At 43.2% G+C, this 27,069-nt stretch overlaps 1 protein-coding gene across 1 annotated transcript in view; it reads left to right on the forward strand.

Annotated features, from left to right (window-relative positions):
- Positions 1-1,011: 1,011 nt before the first annotated feature.
- Positions 1,012-27,069, forward strand: part of LOC117362835 (shootin-1-like) — a 30,339-nt gene continuing 4,281 nt past the window's right edge. Inside the window, exons 1-8 of the mRNA XM_033949872.1 lie at positions 1,012-1,230; positions 6,750-6,832; positions 10,243-10,330; positions 19,044-19,132; positions 20,031-20,139; positions 20,644-20,746; positions 20,847-20,929; positions 21,810-21,904. Coding sequence (XP_033805763.1) covers positions 1,170-1,230; positions 6,750-6,832; positions 10,243-10,330; positions 19,044-19,132; positions 20,031-20,139; positions 20,644-20,746; positions 20,847-20,929; positions 21,810-21,904 — 711 coding nt within the window. The 5' untranslated portion in view covers positions 1,012-1,169. The remainder of the gene's footprint in view (positions 1,231-6,749; positions 6,833-10,242; positions 10,331-19,043; positions 19,133-20,030; positions 20,140-20,643; positions 20,747-20,846; positions 20,930-21,809; positions 21,905-27,069) is intronic.

Here is a 27,069-nt window from a genome sequence, read left to right on the forward strand (position 1 = left end):
TTTTCAAAATTAGTGGGGATACTAAACCAAAAAAGAAATTACTTTCCCCTAGCCAGAGTCAAAGATTTTGTTCACTATGGGGGGGGGGGGGGACTGCAAGAATCCACAGTTCACTATGGGGGTGTGTGCAAGAATCCACAGCTCCCACAGAGCTGATTCTTTTGCTATGTATAAAATAAATAAAGTGGTGACCTGAGGACTGGAGCATGGGTGATGTGTGAGCATGATGTGGATGATGTAATTTGTAGGGAGTGGAGGAGTTAACCTAGTGGTTAATAGAGCAGCCTGAAATAGGGGATCTGGGTATGATTTCCACTGCAGGGCTTTGTGGCCTTGAGCAAGTTACTTAACCCTCCATCACCCAAAGCACAAAAGAAGTGCTTTAACATTTGATTGTAACCTCTGAAAGGGGTACATGTATATCAAATCCCCTTCCCTTTACGTCTAGCAATTCAAACTCCATTTCTATACAGGGGGGAAACTGGAACCAGATTAGTTTCCTGTTTTAAACCCGCTCCTCCTTTTGCCAGATCCAGGCCGCTTCTAGCTATCATTATCATAAAACAAAAGACAAAAATTAAACGTGATGATAACAAAATAAAGCATAAAAACAGCCAGACACAATTTAAAAATATTAATTTTGTTATTTAAGGTGTTTCTGTTTTCTAGCCTTTTTCTATGCACATACACAAATTATACTTAACAAGCGTCTAAATTTAAGGGACAGGTCTTGGACGTATCTGTCTAATTCTTAACCCCAACGACCAAGTTACTTCCGTTACACATAGCGTGGCGCCAAATCGCGATAGAATAGCCGAGGCAATTCGGTCCTCATTAACTTCAAACTCAAGAGAATTAATTGAATCCAATTAGTAATTAACATCCTAAAAAAAAAAAAAAAGTGTCTCTTTATAACGCTTGGGTATGATCTTGCACGTGCAAAGTTCTATTGTTTTTCGAACATCAAAGGCCATATTTAAGATCATTTTGTTAACCTAAAAGCCAACCACCAGCCTTGTTGTATTAGGGGGTGATTAGACGGCGCTTAATAGCGAGCAGCTGTGACTTGCCCTGATACAGGCCGAGGGGCGGCTGCTTTTCTTAACGGCACAGCTGGGCTATTCAAGTGGGGAGGCAGGGCCGCAGAGCTGAAAGGTCTCGGAAGCACCATGCCGGCCTCTGCTAAAATCTGGAGCTGCCTCAGGAGTGCTTTTTGCTGTCCTTTCCCAGGTTATTCAAGAATATTGGTGTTCTTTTAGAAGTACCTAACCTTTCTCAGGGCAGGGACTATGGTTATCTTTATTGCTTGAATTGATTCCCCACTGGCGGATTGTTCTTCTGTTAGATAGCGGATGACTTTCTCAGAAGTTATAGGGCTTCGTGTGTCGTCGTCCCTCGCGGGGATTCAGTGCTTCTATAATTAAGCTTTACGGGATTTGCTCATCTATACATTTAATTTACGATAGACTAAGAATGATTTCTAATGGTTATAACAAATTGCTACTAACTTGGGAACGCTAGAAAAAAAAAAAAAAATTTAACGGGTCAAAGAGAGGGACAGATTCTTCAAACTTTCGAAAAATAAAAGAACAAGAGGGCATTCGGAAAAGTTGAAAGGGAACAGATTCAAAACGAATGCTAGGAAGTTCTTCTTTACCCAACGTGTGTTGGACACCTGGAATGCGCTTCCAGAGGGCGTAATAGGGCAGAGTATGGTACAGGGGTTCAAGAAAGGACTGGACAATTTCCTGCTGGAAAAGGGGATAGATAGAGCAGAGGTCTCAAACATGCATGTGGCCCGCTAGGTACTTTTTTGAGGCCCTCGGTATGTTTTATAATCACAAAAGTATAATAAAACAGTTTCTTGATCATTTGTCTCTTTAGCTATAAATTACAATATTATTATTAAGACTTAGCCAAAAGGAAAGATTTATAAACTATAAAGAGTTTTATCTCATGCAAAATTGTCATCTAATATAATAAAACGGTAAGCCGCGCATGCGCAGTTCCTAGGCGTTTTCCATGAGCTGCAGCTAGGAAGTGGCATGTGCGGCTTACGGTCTGGCCTCGTGGCCAGAGTGCGTATGCGGAGGACAGATCGTGAAAGCACAGCCGGCGATTCCCCCCCTCACTCACTGCCAAAACCAACACCTCCTCCGTCTCGCCGGCTCACCCGCTTTTAAATGCTGTCTTCACCTGGCTTTGGTGTCTTCTGTCCACTGCGGCCCGCCCTCTCTGACTACTTCCTGTTTCCGCTAGGGTTGGCCGCAGTGGATAGAAGACGCCGAAGCCAGGGGCTGTAGCCGCTGATCTCCGTTCCTCCGGGGGGGGAGGGGGGTCTGGGAGGAGAGGGATCGTGGCCACTCAGCGCCCCCACCGAGGAGCCCAGCAACTTTCCGCTGCCCGGGACCTTACTCATTTGCCGCCGCCCCCTCTTCCCTTACTGCGAGCCCGACTGGCGATTTAAGCAGCGTGTCAGTACTCTTCACACGCTGCTTCGGGCCCTTCTACTGCCCTGATTTGCTCCGGACGTGCCAGAGTAAATCAGGGCAGTAGAAGGACCCGAAGCAGCGTGTGAAGAGTGCTGACACGCTGCTTAAATCGCCAGTCGGGCCCGCGGGAAGGGAAGGGAAGGGGGGGCGACAAAGGACTCGGGCCCGTGTTTGTAGTCGCGACTGTGGGAAGGGAAAGAGGGTAGAGGAAATGCTAATGCAGGCACAGGAAACTGGTGTGGGGGGAGGGAAATGGAAAGGGGAGGGAATGCAGCTTTGCACAGACAGAGGGAGGAAGGGACACAGAAAGACAAGAAGAAAGACGCAGGGACAGGTGCACAGGGAACTGGTGTGGGGGGAGGGAATGCTGCTTTGGATGGACAGACAGACAGAGGGAGGAAGGGACACAGAAAGACACAGGGACAGGTGCACAGGGAACTGGTGTGGGGGGAGGAAATGCTGCTTTGGACAGACAGACAGAGGGAGGAAGGGAAACAAAGACAAGAAGAAAGACACCGGGGCAGTTGCGGGACAGCGGAAGTCGCGTCAGGAGGGGTGCGGGATGCCGCAGAGGGAACTTTTCCAATGGGTGCAACTGGGCGGCTGTCGGGAGCCTCTGATCAGGGGCAGAGCAAGGAGGGGAGAAGAAAAAGGAAGGGACGCCTACTGCTAGACAGGGGGAGAAGGAAAGAGGTGCTGATGGACGGGGGGGGGGGGGGTGAAGAAAAAGGAACGGAGGCCTAATGTTGGACAGGGGGAGAAGGGAGGTGCTGCTGGACAGGGGGGAGGTAAAACAAAGGGAGAAGGACTGCTGCTGCATAAGGAGAACTGAAGGGGTGGTGGTCGACACAGGGGAGGTAAAAGGAAGGGAGAATGGACAGGAGGAGCAGGCAAGGGGTGGTGATGGACAGCCAAAGAAAAAGAAAGACAAAGAAAGAAAGCAGCTAAGGAGAGAGAGAGAGAAAGAAATAAATAGACACACACACACATGTATTCTAGCACCTGTTAATGTAACGGGCTATAAGACTAGTTTCTTTAATAAGACATTAACTATTTTTTTCTGAGGCCCTCCATGTACCTACAAATCCAAAATGTAGCCCTGCAAAGGGTTTGAGTTTGAGACCACTGAGATAGAGGATTACTGCGCAGGTCCTGGATCTGTTGGGCTGCCGTGTGAGCGGACTGCTGGGCACGATGAACCTCATGTCTGACCCAGCAGAGGCATTGCTTATGTTCTTAAAGTTGTGTGTATGTTTTTCTCTCTGTCTCTATTACAATCTTAATGTTTCATACTTCCCCCCCCCCCCCCCAAAAAAAAAAAGTTGTTTGGAGGCATATGACTTTTTCATGTCATAAGCAGGGTACGCTTAAGTTGTAAGCACTTAATAATGCCCAAATACTTTCCTTGGCTGTACCAAGTCAATGACTCTGAGACAAGACTTTTACCCTGGGAAGTCAGTTGTTGACAGGGAGGGACTAGTGCCGCTGCTTTTGCTATCCTAGAGATCTGGCTTGTTCTGTCTTGTCAAGTTCTCCAGCCTACAGGAGAACTTGATGATTTATCGCCTCTGATGGGTTCTTATCTGCAATCAGAACCATGCAGGCTTTCACTTGGGGGGGGGGGGGGGGGATCTTTGTAATATAATTGGGAAGCCCATGTCCTCCTGTGGCCCTTTTTAAAGTTTAATCCTGCCTTGCTATAATGCTAGTTAAGTTGGCATATTAAAATGCTAGTTAAGTTGGCATATTAAAATAAAGTACTGTACAAGGTACAGTAGTGTCTTATTCTGGTGTAATAGTGTAAGCATAGCCTCTGCTTTGCATTAAAGCTACTCGGCTCTCTAGCTAGGGTTTGGCATGGATTTCCCACCCTGTCTGTGTCCTGGCTCCTGATTTCATATAAGCATTGTGGAAGCTACATTAACTGTAGGTGTGCAATGCTGTTATATTGGGGTGTAGCTAGAGATAAGTTTGGTGTGGGGGCTCTGGGCTAGCTGTTAGTTTTACCTTCCAATTTGGTTCAGAAAAATAATTCCAGGCTAGTTACCTGACACACAATTGCTATTTAATGTATTGTAGGAATACTGATTTATCTTTGTCTTCCTATAACATAATAAGAAGAAACCTAGCTGGTAGAAAAAACTGGGAGCAAATTAGGATCACAAACCTGCTGTTATTACTCTTTAATACTTAATAGGCCAAAGAATTTCTTTGAGATCATATCCTTATAGCATGCCCAGGTTTTTACCAGCCCTGAGTAGGGCTGAAGAATGTCCGTCTGCCTTTATGTCCATTTCATATGAGCATATTAAATAACAAGATCCATCAACATCTACATACAATCTTGAGTCCAAGAAGTGCACGCAACACAACTTTTCAAGTGGAGGTGGGGGTGAGATGTAACGAGTCCCTAAAATTTCTGGACTACAAGGAATGTTCAAGGATCCTCCCTTCTTGGAGCCTGGAGGTTCATGAGCTTCTACACTTCTCCCTCCATATTTGCGGTTTCAGCATTTGCAGTTTCGATTATTTGCAGTTTTTAGTTTGGCTCCCTCCCCCCCAATTACATCAGTTTACATAGAGAAATCACCGATTCCAAGCATTTACAGCGAATCGCTGATTCCCAGCACTTTCTTCACCATGTTATTCGCGGTTTCACCATATTCACGAAGATTTTTAATAGGAAACGGCGAATAACAGGAAAATTATTCACGGTTTTTCTGTATTTGCGGGTCTGTTAATCCCCTATCACAGCAAATACGGAGGGAGAAGTGTAGAAGGACTCGCTTAGAATATTGGCGACTAACATTAAAGCTGTGTGGTACACTGTAATACAGTGTCTGAAACATTTTTAGCTCTGGCACACTAAACTGAGCAACTGTTTTTCACAGCACATTATAACTGAAATTGTAAACCAATAAAAAATTGCATTTGAGAATTATTTATCTAATGTTCTGTAAGCTATTTATGGGTAATTGTAACAGTGGTGAAACTAAAGTAGATAGAATAGAATTGCTAATCAATGCGATGGATGTGCTTATTTTTGAGTGCAAGTTAATTCAAAATGCGTCTCGATAGTCAACAAGCAGACACGCATTTCATCATTCACCATCTGCAGTCATTCTAATTTTTTTTTTTTTTTTTCAAATTTGTCAGAGCTGAAATTCCATGCTTGCAAAGATAAGATCCAAATGGTAACAAAGCCTTGATTGCTTTTTTTGCTCAATAAAAAACAAAACAAAAATTACTTGCCTTTGGTTTTCAATGACCAATCAAGTCAAAGAATGTTTATTAAATGATGCTTGTTTGGGCGGTTGTATCTGTATGCGCATAACATTGACAGACTCTTGCGTATGTGACGTATATGTCATCTATTCTAGTGTGTACTTATGAAGGAAATTTGTTTAAAATAAAAGTAAAATTCTGGAATCTCTTGTGGCACACCCGGCATCTCTTCGGGACACACTTTTCAGAGACGCTGCTGTAATATAAAAGGTGGTATTATAGGGCTAGTTTATCTGGTAGCCTGTGTTCTGGATGGAATGAGGCAGTTCCTAGACTCCCCTGGTTTGAGGCATAAGCTTTTGAAGGACCAGACTTTCATGGCTTCCCTCTTGAAAATGTGTTCAGGATGTGATGTGGCAGACCAGGGTCCATGTGAATGACAGGGAGGCTCCCATGATAGTGAAGCAGAAGCAGTCATGCTTGAGCTCCTAGTGCTTGGGTGTCACGAGTGGTATTTTGCGCTAGTAAACAATTTTATGGGAGGATGGAAAAGAACAGCAGGTCTGTGTGGGCTAAAAGGAAGGTTGGCTCTGAAGTGAACAGATGGGTACAGGGCTAGGCAGCTCATGCCTGGCACTCAGTACAAATACTGATGTTCAGCTCAGCAGTCGCCTGACAATATATATTTTTTTCTGTGCTATGAAATAGATTCCTGCTATCCTGCTTGCTCACATGTCACATGAGTAAAGCATGCATGTATTCCATTTGCTCTGCCAACTTCAGTGCTGTTTAGGGGTTTCCTCTAGAGTTTGTTGGGGGGAGGGAGTGGCGTAGGAAGACTTGTGTAATTTATCCTGTTTTATCTTAACTAAATTATGAGAGAATTGGCAGAGGAAGACAAGATCCAGGTACCTTTCTGATTTAGAAATCAAAACCCAGCAAAGCAAGAACAGATTTCTTCTCTCTAAAGTGTAAAAATCATTTAGATTCCTTTTGCTGAGAAACAAATCTCATTTGGTAAACGCTTTCTAGATCAGCCGGGGACAGATGGCGGACAGCAGCATATTCTGGAGAGTGATACAAGGTGTACTACTTCAGCAGCTGAGGGCACTCAGGTAAGAAGGCCACTGTGGTAGCCAGTGTAACTTGGTGTGAACATGGGTAGTCTGTTCCCTGTTTTACCCCCATCCCATGCAAATACATTGCCCCAGGCACATTAGATAGATTGTGAGCCTGCCAGGACAGACAGGGAAAAATGCTTGAGTACCTGAATAAATTCATGTAAACCGTTCTGGGCTCCCTTGGGAGAACGGCATAGATAGGACTTGACTCTTGTTCTGCAATTCACTCTTCTAAAAAGTTGTGTGGCCACCAGGTGTCACCAGAGACCACCTGAGAGCCTTGGCACTGGTGAGGTTGGTACATTTTGTCTTAACACCATTCATGTTTCTCTGACATGAAATGTGTGTTCTGATTCTATCCCCCCCCCCAAAAAAAAAATATATATATATATCTATCGCTGCCTACTTACTTGTCACTTGTAAAAAAACAAACAAAAAAAAAACATACATATCATATAACCTCCTGCTCATGAATGCTTTTTTTGGACTGATTTTCTCTTCTATGAAGGATCACGTATGGTCTGTAGTTCGGCATTTTTTTCATAGCAGACAAACTGTATGGTGAAAGCGCTGGTTTTAGTGTGGTAGTTGAGTCTCTGTTCAGCAGCTGCTAGAATGTCAGCACCCAGGTGCAGGGCTTTGCAATTGGTTTAAAATGCTGTAGCAAGGTTAATTTTTTTTATTTTTTTTTGCATTAAGTTTGATTATGCAGCATCCATTATTGCAGCAATTACATTGGTTGCTTATTAAATCTCATGTAGTGTTTAATATGTCGGGCAATTCCATCAGGGAATGAATGGTATGTCTCGGGTAGTGACATTTCATCATCCATGTTGAATTTTAAGATCAGAAAGTACAATGTGTCTGTAGATGGAAATAACGCAAGGTAAAATATGCTAGGACAAGAGCCGTGGCCATTTCAGTGGCAGGGGTTAAATTATGGAACCATTTAGTTGGTAGATTGAGAAATAAGGATAAGTAGAGCTTTAAAAAAAACTGAAGACATCTACTTTTTTTTTTTATTTTATTTAAATTTTAATTGAACTTATTACATGTCTCAACAGAAAATAGCCATTACAAACACTTATTATAACAAAAATAAAAATGAAAATAGGATTATATATTCCTGTATTAAGCAAATTTATATGGCTAAATCCCCTATAAGCCCACAATTTAAAGGAGGGAGAAAATTAGGAAAAAGAGGCACTACAATTTAAGAAATACAAATAACTAATGATGTCTCGGCTAATTTCACACAATCATCCTCATTAGACTATTCTCCAATTTCTTCCCTTGGACCCACAGCTTGAACATTTATCTTAGCTTATTTTCAAGAAAAGCCTTTAATTGTTTGGGATCAAAGAAATGATATTTATTTGATTCAAATAGGATTAAGCATTTACAGGGAAAATGTAAAAAGAAATGGGCTCCCAGGGATAGTCATCACTTTTGATAAAGCATTTTAAGAAATTAAGAAGCGGTATTAAAAAAAAAAAAATTTGAATGATTACATTTTTGTTTTTAATGTGTTTTGACACTTGTTGTGGTATAAGTGGATTAAAAGCTTTTTAAAAAAAATAAATGTCCATAGAATTATTTTTTTGCTTTGTAAACTTCAATGTATACTGTATTGCCTGCCTTTGGAGCCGCCTCGTTCTTGGGCCCCCACAGGATTTTCCCATTTATTAAACATTGCAATTGGAGTACATGCAGCCTTTTCACACATTACCCTACTAATGTACCTGGGAAAGGCAACTACATTCACTTTTAGCTCAGGCTCTTCTAAAAGTTCAGTTCAACCTTCAGGTACAGATAGGTGCCAGTCGAGAAACAGATGGGCCTATCACTATGAATGAGCCTGCCAAAACTACCACTACTACTAATTGGTCCATAGTACTACTATATAAAAGCAATGCGTATTCGCGGTGGACGCGTTCCAGATAGACGCGAATATGGAAAAACTGCAAATTTTTGATTTGTTCACGGTTTTCTGTAAAAGTCGGCATTTTTACCATTAAAACTGCAAATGCAGTAGTGTACTATGGGGATTTAAAAGAGCTTCTGAGCAGGGGGGGGAAGTACACACTTGAGTGCATGGCGGCCGGCACCAATGATCACCTCCCCGCCCCTTGCTCGGACATGATTAGCGGCTCCCCGTGCTCCATGCCCCCTCTATCTGCACCTCTCTCTCGCTCACCCCACCTCCCCTTCCTCCCATATGTGTGCGCTGCTTTTTGTTACCCTTTCATTGGGTGTCGGTTTCCTCTGCAGCCAATGGCAGGGTGTGCAGAGACCTGCCAAGTGGGAAGTTTCTCTCTGCCTCTCGGCTCGGGTGCAAGTGGGGTCCCAAGACAAAGTGAACCTCTTGAGGTGCCTTCAAAGTTTTAAGAGTGATGTAATTTTTGGGGACAAAGTCGGCCGACAAAATCGTGAATACAGAGGGAGAAGTGTACACATTAAATGCAGGTACTTTCTCTGTCCCTAGTGCTTTTGTCCCAGAGGCAATGGAATACTAACTTTTCGAAGGTCAGGAGCTGCGCTGGGAATTGAATCTAGTTCCCTAGTATCAGAAGTCCACTGCACTAATCATTAGGCTACTCGCCCTCTAACCAACCAACAACAAAACAAAGTGTGGACGAAATACCCTTCCTCAAGGGTCTGTTCTTTAAATAACATGCTGGTATTGTAGAATCAGTGTTCAAATTTCAAATATCGCTTGTAGAACAAGGCAGGGCGGTTATTGTATCAGCTGTTAGCCCTGCCTTGTTCTATAAGCAATATTTGAAATTTGAACACTGATTCTATAATACCAGCATGTTTAATGACTGGACCCTTGAAAGGCTTTGTTAGCTGAAACATGGCCCGTGTCGGGTTAGTTTTTAATATGGTTGATGTGGATATTTTTTAAAATTGAAGAAATAAAGGAAGGTCAAGAACATTGTTTTGTCAACTTTTTTTTTTTTTGTTTTGTTAGTTTGTTTTAACTAACCAACCAAAAATTAGCCCCCTTGCCTCTGTAGCCCATCAGTTCTCCCTCTGATCTGCTGCTAGCATCAGCCTTGCAGGCTTCCCCTTGATGTGTCCAGGTCTCATTGATCTAATTTCTGTTTGCTGGATATAGCAGAGGGAAGCCTGTGAAACTGCTGGTAGCAGAGGTGGTGTTGCTGCAGGTCATGGGGGTAGGGGGGAGCTGCTAGGCCACAGTAGGGAAAGTAAAGCTTGGATGTCTCGATCCTGTCCTCACCTTTGTTCTAGAACCATATAAGTTCAAGTTCAATTTATTTAATATACCGCAAATATAAAAACCAAGGTAAATCTAAGCGGTCACTGGGATGTACAGAGGGAATGAGCTGGTTACATTGGTTTTCAATCTCCAGTGGCTTTTTCTGTCTCTTTGTATCTAGGTTGACTATCGCTTGTGCTACAGATTGGATCCTCCTTCCAGAAACCCTTCTGCAAAATGGAACCTGGCATATGAGAAGCCAATCCAGGGTGAGTATTCCACACTTACCAAGTTGCGTGCATTTGGTGTATAACCTATGCACTGGGCTCTGTTTTCCAGCTTGCATGCCAAAAGCCTCCTCTCTATTCAGGGATAGGGTTACCAGATGGACGGGTCCTCCTTAGAGGACCGTCCAGGTTTTGGAAAGCCCTGACGAGCTCCAGCCATATTTAGAGGGCCTCAGCATGCACAGATGGCCATCGCACACATCAACGCATGCTCCAGGCCCTCTAGATACAGCTGGAACTCATTGGGGAAGATGAGAAGAGGCTTTGTGGAGGTGGGACCAGAGGTGGAACAGGGCAGGACTATGTGTTTGGGGTTTTACTGCTCAAAATAGGTAACCCTAGTCGGGGAGGACAAGCAAAGTTCCCCCCCCCCCCGACTTCTGCTCCAGGACACCCCTTTATTTAATTTATTTTATATCCCATCCTCCCCAGAGATCTCAGAACGAGTTACAAGGTAACGTGATTAATAAACGAGTTACAGAAAACTAAGGCAATTGTGAAAGCTAGCTGGCCTCTCAGCCAAAAAGCATCCCTCTATCCTTCCCAGTAGCTACCCACTACCTCCTCCCTGGATCTACTGGAGTGATGTGTCTAGGGTAGGGCAGGCAGCAGCAGTGATAGCTGCAGCTGCTTCCTGTGCCGGCTCTGAGGCTCAAAATGGTGGCTGCAAATTATGTGCTATTTTGAGCCTCGATCAGCATGGACATCAGTGACTGGGGATCGCTACTGCTGCCCTAAACACCTGGGCATTGTTATGCAAGTCTGGGGGCAGAGTCCTTCAGAAGGAGGAAAAAGGAATGGAATGAGATACTATTGGAGTGGGAGGCTTTTTTTATGTATCTATGTGGGGGTAGGGAGAAGAAATGCTAGGATGGAGCAGAAAGAGGTGCTGGACCTTCAAAAGGGAGACTGAACAGGAATGAGAGAAGAGGAATACTGACTGGACCCCTGGGGAGGGGTGTCTGACAGCAGATTTGTGGAAAGATGCTGGAGGGGGTGGGGAGGTAGGGGCAAGGACACTGAGATAATCTGGAAATGGTGCATCTAGAGAGATGTGCCAAATGGACAAGGGAGACCATGGCAAGATATGTCTCAATCTCTGGTTTCAGCTTCCTTCTGTCTAACACGATTAGAAAGTAGTACTACCAGACAAACGGTAGAACATTTTTCTATTTGTTTAAGATCCCAATTTTTTGGGAACGTGAATAGCCAGAGCTGGTCTTTAAGATATGAGAGAGCTTGCTCATTGGTTGTAAGTCTCCAGCTTTGGGATGGGCCACCCTTGGTGTCTGATTCTGACTAGCTATTTTTGTAGCTTACAGGAGGAGGGGGAGGGATATTCTAACTAAGTAGCGAATGACACGGTGGTTTGTTATAAGGTGGTATTTTCAACTGCATAAAATATTTGGTATAATAAACATTGCCTGCATCTGGCACATAGGAGTCTGCAGTGTGTTTTTTGTTTTTGCTTTGGCTGGTAATACTGCAGTTTTCGTTGGATTCCTTTGTGTTGTCACGGCAGAATTCATCACCATTTCCGTCCCTGCAGACAACCATCCCCATGTCTTCAAGAAGAGAGCAAAGAATCAGGGTATGAATGGGCACAACCACTGACCTTCAAGCCTTGCAATGAAGAATGCTGGTATAGAAGGGCTGAGATTGAGATACACTAAAGAATGACACAGGATGTTTCCCAAGGTTATCCACAGGGATGGGAATAGTGATGAAGTCTTGTCACCATGTCATTCTCTAGTTCTATTCCTTTATATCTTATCTGTAAGACCTGCCTTGGTCTTTCTTGGCTCTGTCCTGAGATGAGGCTTTATCTAAATTAAAACTTAAACCTTATATACCAGGTCTTCAACCGAAGGAAGCTTGACGCGGTTAACAATAAATTAAAAAAAATAAAGTAAACTGAAATACAAGAGTTAGTTTTCAAAATGTTTAGCAAATAAAGTTTTTAGAAGTTTACAGAAGAGTTGGAAGGAACTAGGACACCTCAATTATCTACAGAGTACATATGTAGAATGTGCCTTAAATGTTAAACTCGGTAGGATAACCTGTGCTCCAGTGTTTGGGTAGTCAAGTCATTCAACTTGTGTAATAAGATTGGGTGGTTAAATGTTTACTGTCCTTTTGTACAAATATGCGCTTGGCTGTGTCTGGCTGTTAATTCCTTGATGTATTCCCAAATCCCAGTGTCTCTCTGGTTCCCAAGTTCTGTGCTATAGAGAATGACAAGGTAATTACCGTTCTGCGGTAGTGCTATGGGAACAGGAAACCCTGATACTACAGCAGTGGGGATACAAACACAGCCCTCCCTAAGCCTACCCTTTTTACATCCCTGATAGTCTAGTGCAGGACTGCCCAAGTCTGGTCCTCAAAATCTACTGGCAGGCCAGGTTTTCAGGATATCCACAATGAATATGCATGAGAGCGATTTGCCTGCACTGCCTTCTTGGTATACAAATCTCTCATGCATGTTCATTGTGGATATCCTGAAAACCTGGCCTGCCAGTAGATCTCGAGGACCGGACTTGGGCAGCCCTGGTCTAGTGACCTTTTCATGGAGGGGGCAGGAAAGAACTCAACTTTCTTGTCCCTGCTGCCATTATAACTGTTGCTGAGACTGTAGCAGCCTCATGAGATTTCACAAAATCTCAGCAGGTATTTTGAAATTCTTCAGAGCGGCGGCAGCTTTAGCAGCCGAAGGGGCTGGAAAGAGTTGGGTTCTCTTTTGCCTCATGAAGAGGCCAATAGACCACTAGGGATGTTCATGAGGAGCACAAGGTGGGGGGGGGGGTGTTAAATCAGGTTGGATCATATTGGGGGAAGGGAAAGGATGGGGGCCAGGGGAGGAAGGGATGCTAGCCTGCTAGAGCATGGAGGGTGAGAGGACAAGATACCAGGGGGATTGAAATTCATCATTTGATATTAACATTAATACTCCTTGTTAAATGTTTTCTGTTATGGAAGCTTTGAACAATTGGGCCATATTTTGATCTTTCCTCTTTTAGGCTATTGGTGCAGTCACTTATTCTAAGCACTTTAAATTGCTGTAACATCCTTTTGATGGTCTTACAGATTGACAATTAAAGATTTCAAGTTATTCAAAATACCACTGTTCATTGGATATTCAGTCTGAAAAAATTTTACCATGTGACAAAATATCACCAAAAATTTCACTGGCTGCCAATTGAGGCGAAGTTTGGTTGTATGTTATGTCTTTTAATGGTCTTTTACCTAGTTATTTTTTTGACCACTTTGAATTTGTTAATGGAGAACACCCTACACGGGGTTTGCAGATATTTGACTTTCCATCTATTAGGGACGTGTTTACAAACCATTCTTTGGCGCAGGCCAGTATATGGGTTAAATGTCTTGGGTGTTGGAACTTAATATATCTGGCATTTAGAAAATTGTTAAAACATACTTGTTTTAAACTAATGGATTGTAATTCACTCTGAATGTCCAGTATCTTTACTCTGTAAACTGCACAGAACTGAGAGGTAGCTGCGGTAGACAAGCATTATATCCTGCACATCTCTTCCCCTCTCAGATTCAGCACTAGCCCCCTTGCCTATGGCCTAGCATCAGCCTTGCAGGCTGCCCCAAGTCCTTGGTGGCTTATGGACTTGGAGAAAGCCACTGCATATTGCTAGGATAAGCAGCATTAAAAAAAAAAAAAAACTTTTACTCCTTGGGATCTTACCCAGGTACTTGTGACCGCTGTTGTAAACAGGATACTGGGCTTGAAGGTGCATCAATCTGTTCTAGTATGGCAACTTTTTATGCTATGCTCATTCAATGCCAGCCTTGGTGTTCCTTAACTTTGCCCAGGGTCCAGCATAATCCCATTCTTTTGCTTTTCTTTCTGCAGCCTCTTGCTGTGCAGTGGTTTTTTTTTTTATTTTTTTTTTTTTTTTGCTGTCCACCCATCTCCTCTCTCTGCTGAATGTCCAGTTTTCTCCTCCCCTGTTAGAGGTAGCAGTTCAATGCTTCCTTATTTCATAGCTGGTAGGATGTTCTCTGGTAACTGCTGGCACAGCCATTTAATAAAAGCAGCATGTCCTTTTTGAGAATAACGGTTAACGTACCAGCATATGGAGAGCGAATGTCTTAATGCTTTAGGCACTGTGCTTCATATTACATTAAAAAAAAAATTAGTGGGTACATGGGTTTACAGGCTTTGCAAGCTGCTTCTTCTCTCCCCCCCCCCCCCACACCTATTCTGGCACTCAAGGCAACTATCTGATTCTGCTTCAATCAAGGGTAGCTGGACCTTGGATTGGAGACACCATTAACAACTCCTTATCTAGTGGGATGGTAGAATTAACTAGCTTCTCCTTACGTGTATTGCTATAGAATAAAACTTTTAAGGATCATTAATGGGAAGGAAGTGCTCATCAGATGACCGTCCATCCAGTTGCTGGAGCTTCATTTAGATTTTGAGTAACTATTGCTGCATCATCCCAATGGGGTGCTCCAGTGAAGATGGTAGACTTCAGTCATCAAGTATAAAAGTTAGGGGCTATGGAGTCTCATGATCATGAAATAACCTTCCCTAGATATATTGACCATAAAGCTTAATCCAGTTCATATCCCCTTCGTGAAGTGGACAACACCCAAAACTTGGTGTGATGGAAGATGGCTGGCACTTGGCCCATTTTTATTTAGTGACTTCAATTTTGCCTTTTGCATAAGAAATTGAATTTTAATTTGATAGTCCTGATGTTCTCATGGCATCTCTATTGCAACAAAGGAGAACTCTCGGTCGGGCTCTTAAGACAGGCTAATGAAGGAAAATTGGCTATGAACAGCAACAGGATGTAGGGATAAATTGCTAAATGGTTCCTTGTTTCAGAGGTTGATTAGACAAATTATACCAACCCCATTAGTCTAGAGTTCATCTACAGGACAATTAACTAACACTTATTTCAAAAAATTGTAAGTTCTTTAAAGCAGGCTTCTCAACTCTATCCTAGAGTACCCCCTTGCTAGTCAGGTTTTCAGGATATCCACAATGACTATGCATGAAAAATTTGCATATAATGGAGGCAGTATATGCAAATCTAATTTATGCGTATTTGATATCCTAAAAAGCTGACTGGCAAGGGGGGTACTCCAGGATTAAATTGAGAAACACTTGTCTAAAGGACAAATCTCTTGCCTTTATTCATAACTATTTGGGTGACCAAGAATTGGAAAAGAGGGAGTGCACTAGATGTGGTGTATTCTTGACAAGTGTTCCACACTGGCATCTGATAAAGTGTGCCCTTGGATGGGCCCCAAAGGGATGAACTGGTTGAGTGGAAGGTTAGAGGGTAGTGGCTTATGGAGATTCCTCTAAGAAAAGGGATGTTAACCAGTGGTGTGCCTGAAGGTTCATTTCTTGAGCCTGTTAACATTGTTTGTAAACAATATTGAATGGTTGTTGAATACGATTGGCCTCTTTGCAGATAACTAAAATTTCCAATAGAATAGACACTCCTGACGGTGTGAATGACATAAGGAAGGACTTATCGAAGCTTGAAAAATGGGTCTGAAATTTGGCAGTTAAGGTTTAATGCTAAGAAATGCAAGGTCATGCATTTGGGCTGCAAAAACTTGAAGGAATGGTTTTGTATGTGTGTAGGGGTGGGGGAGTAGAACTTTAGTGCATGGAAAAGAGGAGCAGGAATTGCGTGTGATAGTATGATCTAAAGGTGGCTAAACAGGTTGAAAAGACAATGGTGAAAGTTAGCAAGATGCTAGGTCACATAGGGAGAGGTATGGCCAATAGGAAAAAGGAGATTATTGATGAAGCTCTAAGACTGGTGAGACCTCATTAGAATAGTGTACAATTCTGGAGATCACATCTTTTAAAGATATATAAACAGAATTGAGTTGGTTCAGAGGAAGGCTACTAAAATGGTGGCTGGTCTTTGTCATGAGGTGTATGGGGACAGACTTAAAAATCTCAATTTGTATACTTTGCAGGAAAAGCAGAAGGGGAGATGTTTAAATACCTGAGGGCTCAGGAGTAATCTAAGGACATGCCCCTTTACAGAAAGGGTCATAGATGTGTGGAATAGTCTTCTGGTAGATGTGGTGGAGATGCTGTCTGAATTCAAGAATGTGTGGCACAATTACATTTCTTAGGGAGAGGAGGAGATAGTGGATGCTGCGGATAGACCAACTAGATAGGCTGTTGGGCCATTGTTTTTTCTTTGTTTCTGTATTTGTGAATACTTGGTAGGCCTCTTTCAAAGGATTTTAGCAGTTCTTTGGTATTTAAGGTGGTTGAGCAAATATAAACAGATTTTTCAAAAGTACATTATGAAAGCATAAGAACATCTGCTAACTCTTTAGCAAGAGTGACTTTATGGAACAATTTAACAGGACCATTGAGAGCTCTTTTGGATGTTCAAAAATTTTTAAGTATTAAACACTTTATTCATGGAAGCATTTAAATGATTGCTTACTCTCGATCTGAGAATATTCTTACTGATATATATGGCTGGCCATGTCGGGTAAATTATCTGATTGAAGTATTTGTTGCCTGTTTGTGCTTAACTATTGTAGGTACCTGTATTTTATGGTTCTATTTTGTAAACTGCCTAGAAATAGGCAGCTAATTATTTTTTTTTAAATAAACAAACAAAATGGTAATGGAGATCAACTCAAATCATGATGCAGTAAGCTGCAACCAAGGTATAAAAGATGTGAGCAAAAACATTTGACCATTATATAAATTTGATTGTGAAATGGAGTTTTGCAATTTGGTAGAATCTGAAAGGGGAAAAATTGGTTGCCAGAGGCTACCTAAATTCACAACATAAGAAAATTTAGAAAAACATCCTGTATATGCTAGACTAGGGGGTAGGAACCAGGTCATGTTTTCAGGAAATCCACAATAAATATGCATGGGATAGATTTGCATCTCAAGGAGGCAGTGCATGCAAATCCATCTCGTACATAGTCATTGTGAATATCCTGAAAACCTGACCTGGCTCCGGCTCTCGAGGACCAGAATTGCCTACCCCTGTGCTAGACTGATACAACTGACCTGTTGGCAATCACAAAGCTCTGCAGATCATCCAGCACAGTGTGCCAATGTGAACCAACCAGAAGCTGGCCAAGTGGAGGAAGCCATAAAGAAATGTGCGAACAGCAGTAAGCCATCAGATTGTCCAAGCAACACTTACAGCTGTCAAGTGAACATTTTAGACAACCATACAAAACCACTTACCTTGGCAGGCTTGACCAGTCTCAAGTATTCTTAAATTGCTTTAAACTGCCTCTTAATGTTTGTCGCTAAACCAGTTCTAATTGATATAGTATACAAGCATTGCTTCTGATGCAAAAAATGGTTCTGCACCATCTTTTTCCCATGCCCCATAGCAACCTCCAAGGATAGTGAGGAAATAAAGTACAATGAGCTCATTAAAATGAGCACTCCACCTGGCAATGTCTGGGTATTGCCTGATTCACAAGTGCCAACCTTTAATGCTTCAAAATTACCAGTAGGTCTGGAGGTGTCAATAGTGTTGAACCGTGTGTGTTAAAACTGCATATCAGCAGGTATGGGTGTTCTGTCCTCACTTATGTGGGCATGTACTCAGTTTCTTGTATAAGTGTTTATGCTAAGATGTATAAGTAAAGTGAGCCATGTGGACTTAATCCCCAGAGGGCTTTGCTTTTCCCAGAAAGCTAGGTTGCATCCACAGAGCTTAATCTGCCCCCCCCCCCCTCCCTTGTTTAGTTGGAGAGAACAGTTGCCATATTTTATAAGACTACATGGCTGAGTTAGCATTCTCCTCTCCCACCTGGTTTTCACCCTTTATTTCTAACAATCTAATACAGCTTGGTTTTATATCTTAAGTCTGGAGAGCAGTGTTATTTCCACAAGGTGTAGACATTCCCAGCTCCCTTTATGTATAGGGAGAGCTGGTAGTGAGAAGGCTCTGACAGTTGAACTGCCTTGAAGTTTTCATCATTAGTAAGTGTTCAGTTCTTCAGTAAATTTCTTTAATGAAGTAAAGAACAGAGTCTGGCTGATAACCCTTACTTCTGTTATCTTAGTGTTAACTGAATAAAAGCATCATACAATTGCCAATATAACTCAAAGAGTGAGTTCAACAGTGTTTGGCCATTCAGATGAGGAGTCCTTGTTCAGTACAAAACCTGAGGTCATCTATTGAGACTTCCATAAAGCTATAGTCGGCATAATGGGGCTGCTGATTGAATGAGAAGTGGAAGTTATGTGCATAGCTAGGTATCCTGTATTATGCTAAAGGCATGTCTCAGGCATGTGTTAAATGTGTACAGGCAGGACTGGGGCTGCTGACTGTATGGTGTAAGTTTAAAAAAATAAAAGTCTGGTTTGCTGGTGGTTCTCTGAGCATCAGGAGCAGCGCGGGCCATTCAGCGCAGCTCTGCGCTAAAAAGTGCTAGCGCAGTTTAACAGAAGGGGGAGGGGGTAAAAGTACATGACAAATTGCTTATGGACAAATGAGGAGAGAAACATACTACACTGCCCACCTGTGCAAAAAAGTTTGCCCAACAGTCAGGCATAATCTACACATGATATGGCAACAAAGACCAGTAGTTGCTTGCTATCTAGGTGTGCAGAAAAGTTGTTTTTTTTTTTTTTCCCTTGCACACTGCATTTTAACTGGTATGTTAAATATAACAATGGGTCCACTGCTTTCAGCTATTGAAGAAGAACTGAACTGGTCTCTGAAGAGAAACAAGGAGCTGAGCAGCCGCATTCATGAGCTAGAAGACTTCATGTGTTCAAAGGTATTACAATGAACAGTAGGTAGTAACGACGGGGCAGAGTGAGGAGTGCATTTCGGTATTGGAATAGGGAGGGCAGAAGATGCATTTCGCGACCTTAGAATTACAGGGTTCTAAGTCAGTGTTCTTCAACCACCGGTCTATGGACCAGTGCCAGTCCACAGAAATTTCCTGCCGGTCCACAGGCCCAAAACAGTGTTCTTCAACCGCCACTGTGCAATCGATGGCGGCGTTATCGAGCCAGCTCCCTCTTCCTAACTGATTCAGTGCACAAAGCCATGGGCAGTGGCTCCTATGGGCATCCTGCGCCTGAACTGGAAGCCTTCTCTCGGACATTGCAAAATCAGAGGGAAGTCTTTCAGATGAGGCAAGGGACGTGCAAGGTGCAATTAGTACTGTTATGGGGGCGGGGTCTAGGGTGGGCATTGGGTAGAGATGGGCGGGGTCTGGCCCACAATTTAACCCAGTGTTCTTCAACTGCCAGTCCACAGACCGATGCCGGTCCACAGAATAATTTTTTTATTTCTGCCGGTCCATAGGTGTAAAAAGGTTGAAAAACACTATTCTAAGTGACAATTTTCAGTATTTTTAACTCCGATGACTTCCAGGTTCTATCTGACATGTAGATGTTACAACACTCACGAGGATTTATTGCAACTTAACCGTTCCTTCATTTTATAAGAAATTACATGGTTCTATGTACAGAAATTAGTCTATGCATGGGATTACAAGGTTCTAACTGCGAGCCAACTTTCGGTACTGTTAGAACCATGTAATTCTAAGGTTGCAATTTGTAGAACTAAGAGAGGCTCCAGTTTTTGCATTGGGTAATCTAATCAATGTTGCTCTGAATTTGTGTGTCTAGTACAGTTGGGTTTGTTTTTTGTTATCTGATTCCCAGAGCGTGTTCTCCTCCGACAAGATGTTGGAACAATCGCTGAAAGAGAAGCGACAACTGGAGGGAAGAGCACAGCAAGCTGAACAGAGTATCAGAGACCTGAAGCACGAGAGTAAGAGACCCTGGAGTAAATGGAGTGGGCTAGGTGAAAAGGATTTGGGTTTAGCTCTCATTTTCAGTAGGGGTAGGCAACCAGAACTTTTCTCTTCATGCATATGGGGGTGTGCATGGCAGTGTCTTGATCATTGCAGAGAAAAATATTAGCCCAAAGAGTGCAGTTTTCCCCAATGGTTTTTCTCATGAGTAATGGTTTGTGGCCTCGGGGGGGAGGGGGGGGGGAGAGGGGGGATGTGCACATTCTTTCCAACATCAAACAAATATGTAGGTTTTTTTTTTTTCTGACGGCCCATTGCTATTTTCTGTAGTAGCTCAAGATGGTATATCCCACCATACCTGAATGTTAATATTGGTCTGGGGAATCAGGGTCTGGGTCCTTTGGAACATTTGCATTTTTGAGAGGCTAATGAGTAAGAGTATAAAGAAATATAACCATTGTCTTGAATCCTGGAAGTTTCTCTTCTTCCTTCCTCTCCCCCCCCCCCCCCCCCCCTTCCAGTGGCCGTCTTACAGAAACGTCTGCAGCAAGCAGAGAATCCATTTCCAGGTTCCTGGACTCCACCTTTACCATCACCACTACCACCACCTGCTGTCTCCAAATGGTGAGCGTTGAGTTTTTGTTTTTTGTTTTTAATGTATCTTGGGCTGTTGCCAGGGCAGGTGTAAGGATCAAAGGGTTTTCGCCTTTCTCTTGCTCTTCAGGTCACATGACTCAGTGAGTCTGTGGAATGCACTACAAATCCCAGGGGAACATGGCGATGAGGATAACTTCACAACTGCGAATGGTATGTATTTGTGCATCTTGAGGGGTGTCTGACATTGACAATCCTCGGGGAAGCCCTGAGGCAATTGGGAAGAGGAGAATGTTGGCTATTCATTATCTAAAATGCTGACTTTTCCAAAGTCTGTCTAGTGTTATTGATATACCATGTTTCTGTGATATTACCAAAAGCAGTATGACTAAATATGTTCTCTGTCCCTAGTGGGGTTCACAATCTAAGGCAATGGATTATGCGTTTTACTACTTGGGACCTGGTTTGGCTACTGCTGGAAACAGGATACTAGGCTTGATGAATCTTCGGTCCATATCAATATGGCTGTTTTTCTTGTGACTTGCCCAGAGATACAATGGAATCTAATCCATTTCCCTGGGTTCTTAACACCATTCCCTATAAGCTAAGCAGTGTCTTTTACCTACACCTCTGCTAGTGGGGGGGAGGGGAATTGATGTTCCTCACATTTTCGATAGTGAGGAGCAAGCAAGCTCTGTAGGAATTGGGGGAAACCTGCCTGTCCCTAGCAAATGTAAACAATATCGAAGCACAGCTGCACACTGACTACAATGCAGTTAGAGGATTTCTTTTCCATTTAGAGGGAACCGTGGCTCTTAGTCCACCGTTAGGGCTACTCTTTAAAGATTTCTGCCTTGCCATCCTAAATGTCCCTTGCTGAAGTGTTCTGGGCAGATGTCTTTGGGATATCCGTGGTTATCCCCTCCCCCCTCCCTTTTTTCATGGGTATATCCTGCCATATAGTAAACACCATATAGTAAAGTGAGATGAGTAGATCATGGAGCAATTTTTTTTTTAATTTTGTTTTTGGCGCCAAGAGTGTCTTGGTTGCCTCTTCATGGTTTTAAGAGGAGGAATTGACTCTTCTTTCCAGGAGGCTCCTTCCACATGAAGCAGTATGCCATGACTGAGATTCTACAAATAATACGTAATGGTGTCCCACTGAAATCAGTCACCCCATGCAAGAAGGTGAGTTCTCAAAGGTACTTGATGACATGCATGACCTGTGTTTCCACAGCTGTTACCCTATGACCACAGAATTAGGTTGACGTCTAAGATTGGGTACAAGGAAGAATAGTGGCAGAGACATGTGGGATAGGGCTGATGAGAATGGAAGACGTGTTCTGTATTAGCCCTTTTAGTATACTCTTAAATGACAAGACCAGTGTACAAAGAAATGGATGGTCCTACTCATCTATCCAGATGTAAAAGCCAGTTAGATTCTAATCGCGTGACACAAGCTCAGATCCTCTGCTACCATGATAGCAGTAAATCCAAGCTCTTGTAGATTTCTCTCCTGATTGCCTCTTATATTGGCCTAATCTTGAGTGCTGATGCCTTCCCCATTCAACAAAAGTGGGCCCAAATTTCCCTCCCCCATATCTTCCTGAAACAAGGCAGCCTAGTTTAAGAAATTTACCTCTTATTCTCAAAAGAACACTCCTCTAGGAAGATTTGGGGCCGATATTTGCCAACAGGGTCTAAACTGTTGTAGCCTTACTTTACTGTCAGTGCCTGCCCGAGTGCTGATTGGCTCAGATACTGACAGGAAAATAAAGCAGCTCTCACTTGCCACCACGAATGGCACATTCCTCTTAAATGGAACCTCCCCAAAAGTCTGGTCTAGTTTTATTCCCCTCCCCCCCTTCGAACCTCAGCAGTATCCCCTGGCAGCAAGCTCCCCCACTCACCTTCTTTTTTAGAAGACCAGCAGCAGGGATACTTAATCCCTCCCATCTCTTCAAAATGGTGAATCTTCCCCTTCCCTGTCAATCCTGTGAGGGTTCTTGGATGCCTGGGCCAATCAGAGCCTAAGGCCCCTCCCTTCCAATGCATCCCAGGATGAACAGAGAAGGGAGGAAGACCCACCATTTTGAAGAGAAGGGAGCCTTGGGCCCCTCCCCGGTGTGTCTTTGATCACTCCTACAATCTGCAATGTCCCATCATATGCCCAGCTGCTCAAGCATCTTACTATTAACAGCAACAGATTCATCCATCATTGCTGGCATCAAGGAAGTATGTCCAACATTCAATATGCACTTATTTTCTTGTTCATCCACTACACAGTGATCCTCTTCTATGCCCATGTCTGAAAGACAATCCAACTGTCTTCTAGATGTTAAAATACAAGCAACAATCTTTGGGAAGGTTGTACCAAAACAGATCCAAATGGAAGTTTCCATTTATAACTTTACAAAGTTGTATAGAATATTGTCCCTTTTTATCCGTTTTTAAAAAAAAATTGAAATATAAAAATAAGTGTTTGTGGTTTTGTGCAAATGGGGTGGGGATGGGGAAACACTCTCCTCATTCTTTACACACTGCCTTGTCCTGCTTTTACCAGTTAAAGGTGGAAGAGACTTGAGAGTTAAATCACTAAGGTTACCGATTGTGTCCCGATCACTTTGCAACCCTGACCCGATTCACTAACCTTCCTCCCGCACCTGATCCAATCCGTGCATTCAAATGAGGAGGAAAAGCATGTAAATATAGGTAGGCAGCAATTCACTAAAAAAAAAAAGAGGAACACAGACTGGACTGGCTGATCTCAAAACAAGTGACTGCTGAGGACCAGTTGCACATGTCTCTGCCGACTCTCCTGCTCCATGCCGCCCTGAAATCCCAGCCAACTTCCACCAGCCCTGCTCAAAAAAAACTCTGCCCCCTCTGTGCTCTCTGCTGCAATCCTGCTCTGCTCCCTCTGTGTTCTCTGCCACGATTCTCCTGCTCTGCTGAAAAAAAGCTCTACTCCTGCTCGCTACTCTTCCCTGCAGCGCAAGCTCAAGGTTTTAACCCGCTTTAAACCCATGGGTTAAAACCATGGGCTCGCACTGCAGGGAAGGGTGGCAGAGAGTGGGAGAGTTGGGGGGGGGTGAGTAAACCCCCCCCCCCAAAAAAAAAAAAAAAACCCCGACATCAATCGCATGCACAGACCATCTACAGGAAGTAGATGGTCTGCGCATGCATCGGGATCGCTCTTCAGCGATCCATGTCGTCGGTGAGGGGCATGCCTCCGATCGCCCCCCATTTGCATGAAGATGGTTGGTGAATCGGATCGCCCATCGATCGGGTAAGATCGGTGGGCTTAGTGAATCTAGGCCTAAATAGTATAGAAAGGAACTACAATGGTTGGTAGGAAAGAATTAAAACACTTGCACATAGGATAAGGGGTCAAAGGACTGGAGTAGATACTGTATGCTAAACTTTTTTATATTTCAGCAAAATAATTATTAATAAAGTAAATTTTGTAAATCTTTCTAACTTATAAGCATATTTTTCTTTCCCCCTTGGGGGCCAATGGCCTGGACAGCAGTAAGTTGGGACCTACTCCTAACTGGAGCTGTGAGGCGGTACTCCTTTTTGGTGCTTTGAGATGGGTTTCCCCTTCCTTCCAGCCTGCCCATGGGAGTGGGAGTGTGAATATATCTGAGCTGGCTTTTCATCTTTATATGCACTGTCCCTCTCTCCAGCTCAGTGCTCTACACTCCTGTCCACATGGTGCTATATTTCCTTTTGGTGTGGTATTTTACAATGCACAGGTCCTGTGGAGACTGGGGCCAGAAGTGCAGTGTTAATCGCCTTTGTTCTTGTCTTGCATAGTGGCATACCTGCTGGGGTGGGAACTCAATGGGAAGATGCATGGATCAGTCAACAGGGTTGTGGGCTGCCTGCACGTGGCCCTCGGCTCTGCTGGCCCCCTGCCCCAGAACAGGAAGTTTGCCAGAGGGGTGGGAGCTATTAGACCACAGACCCTGTACTATAGGCAGATCCCCTGCCCTTGGTACGCCACTGTTCCAACCTTGATGAAAACTATTAGCTGGAGAATCGGGAAGTTATGGAATATGGGGCAAGTCAGGCTTTCAGGGGTGAAAAACTTTTGCACATGCAAACATTTAACTATTTGATATTTATCCCTTTTTTTTTTTTTAAACTGGTGATGTGCATTTTATCTGCATGGCCCTAACACCAGGAGTAGTGGTGCATGTGCACCTCGGGCACTATTTCTGTATGTATAATATAAAGTACAACCTTAACACACCAAAAAGAAAAGGGAATAAATGTCCTCATGACAGCATGGATGCGGGAGATGTAAGAAATACCATACGGTACAGATTCCAAGCTAGAACATAAAGCAAAGAGAAGCCTTTGAATGGTAGAGGCAAATCTTGTATGACTACATGTGGCAGTCTTTAAAAGGCTTCCACTTCTACAGCAATTTATCAAACGTTTAGACTCTGCAAAATAGCCTCAAGTCTAAGTAGTGAACCAGAATAACCCTTAATAATCAAAGTTAACAATGCATCCAACAGAGTAGCATTTTTAGATAAACCATCAGATAGCTATAAAATACAGAAGCGAAGCAGACGTATTCAGAATATTCTTCCAGACCTGTATGTAAATCAGGGCATGTGTAAATATCAGCTTTTAAATACCCAAAGCTGAATGACGGGACCCACACCAATTGGAAGTATTGGCATGACTCCTGTGGGCTCAAGGTGTCCACAAAACCTGGAAAACTAGAAAACACACACTTATCTATATTATGTGCCATTCTGCAGTTTGGTTGGATCATAACCAGTGATGTAGCAGAGGTAGGGGTTGCCTGGGGTGGAGGCACACATGCGCCCCCCCACTTTCTGATCCCCCCCTCTCTGCCCCCAAAATACTGGTGGTCTAGTCAAAGCATCAACTGGAATGAGGTCTAGGTTCAGCTTCCTCAATCTAGGTCTTAATTGATGAGTTCTACAGTACACTAACTAGCTTCTGAGCTTTCCATAATGGAATAAATGGGCCACTGTATACATCTTAGTTGTGAACTATCTCCTAACCAAAACTATACCCAAGAAAACATCCTCTTATTACTGTCCAGCATTGGACAGCTGGGTGAGGGGAAAGATCAGCACACCGTGGTGGTTCTAGAAATTTCCTTTTGGGATACATCTGATCCAATTGAGTATTGGAGAGCAACTTTTGAATTTACACTTCTCCCTCCGTATTCGCTGTGATAGGGGATTAACAGATCCGCAAATAGAGAAAAACCGCAAACAACTTTTTCATATGTTTGCCATTTTCTATTTAAATCCATTGTGAATATGGTGAAACCGCAAATAACATGGTGGGAGATCTGGCCTGTTCTGAACGAGAAGCAAAACACAGTGAAGAAAGTGCCGGGAATCGGCGATTGGTTGTTTGTTTTTTTTCTCTGTAAAACGCTTGGAATCGGCAATTTCTCTATGCAAGCTGATGTCATTTTTTTTGGGGGGGGGAGGAGCCAGCAAGCTAAAAACCGCAAATAAAACCTCAATTGCTGAAACTGCGAATATGGAGGGAGAAGTGTAAAACTAGCTTGTGTCTAAGACAGGGATGGGCAACTCTGGTCCTCAAGGGCCAGAATATAGTCAGGTTTTCAGGATTTCCTCAATGAATATGCATGAGATCTATTTGCATGCACTGCTTTCAGTGCATATTCATTGGGGAAATTCTGAAAACCTGAATGGATTCAGGCCCTCGAGGACCGGAGTTGCCCACCCCTGGTCTAAGAGCAGCAGCTGCTACTGCAGCCTACTCTAGCTATAACCACATTTTCTTCTACATCCTGCTCACCTCCCTACCTCTTATCTGCAGCTGTAATTTAAGTTTTTAAGCTCTTCTCTGCCACATCTTCCCCTGTCTCTACTTCCTCTCTCTACCACCTACAGATGCTGAAACTGGGACCCTAGTTGGGACCTTGTTAATTCAGCACTGTGACTTTATTTTTATTCTTTATAATAAATGATCCCATTGGTTGAACTCTTGGACATCTCACTTGCCTTTCTCGTTTGGTTGACATATATATAGAGGTAAGGACTCTTCACTTTCTGTGTTTGATTGTCTACCACCAAATAGCCTTGCATTCCAAAGTTTCCCTCAAAACCCAGCTGGCTTCTCTGTTCCTGGTCCTTGCCCTTTGCCCCACTTTACATTAGGCTAGATTCACAAAGCGAACAGATCGTTTACCGATCAGTTTGCAAGCCCTTTGCGACCCGATTCACTAACCTGTGTAGCGATCCCATCCCGATCCATGCATGCAAAGCAGGAAGGACACTATTCACTACCCTTTTTTCCTGACACACCGACTGGCTGGCCGATCAAGC

Source organism: Geotrypetes seraphini, chromosome 6 (assembly GCF_902459505.1).
Source record: "Geotrypetes seraphini chromosome 6, aGeoSer1.1, whole genome shotgun sequence".
NCBI classification, from domain to species: Eukaryota; Metazoa; Chordata; class Amphibia; order Gymnophiona; family Dermophiidae; genus Geotrypetes; species Geotrypetes seraphini.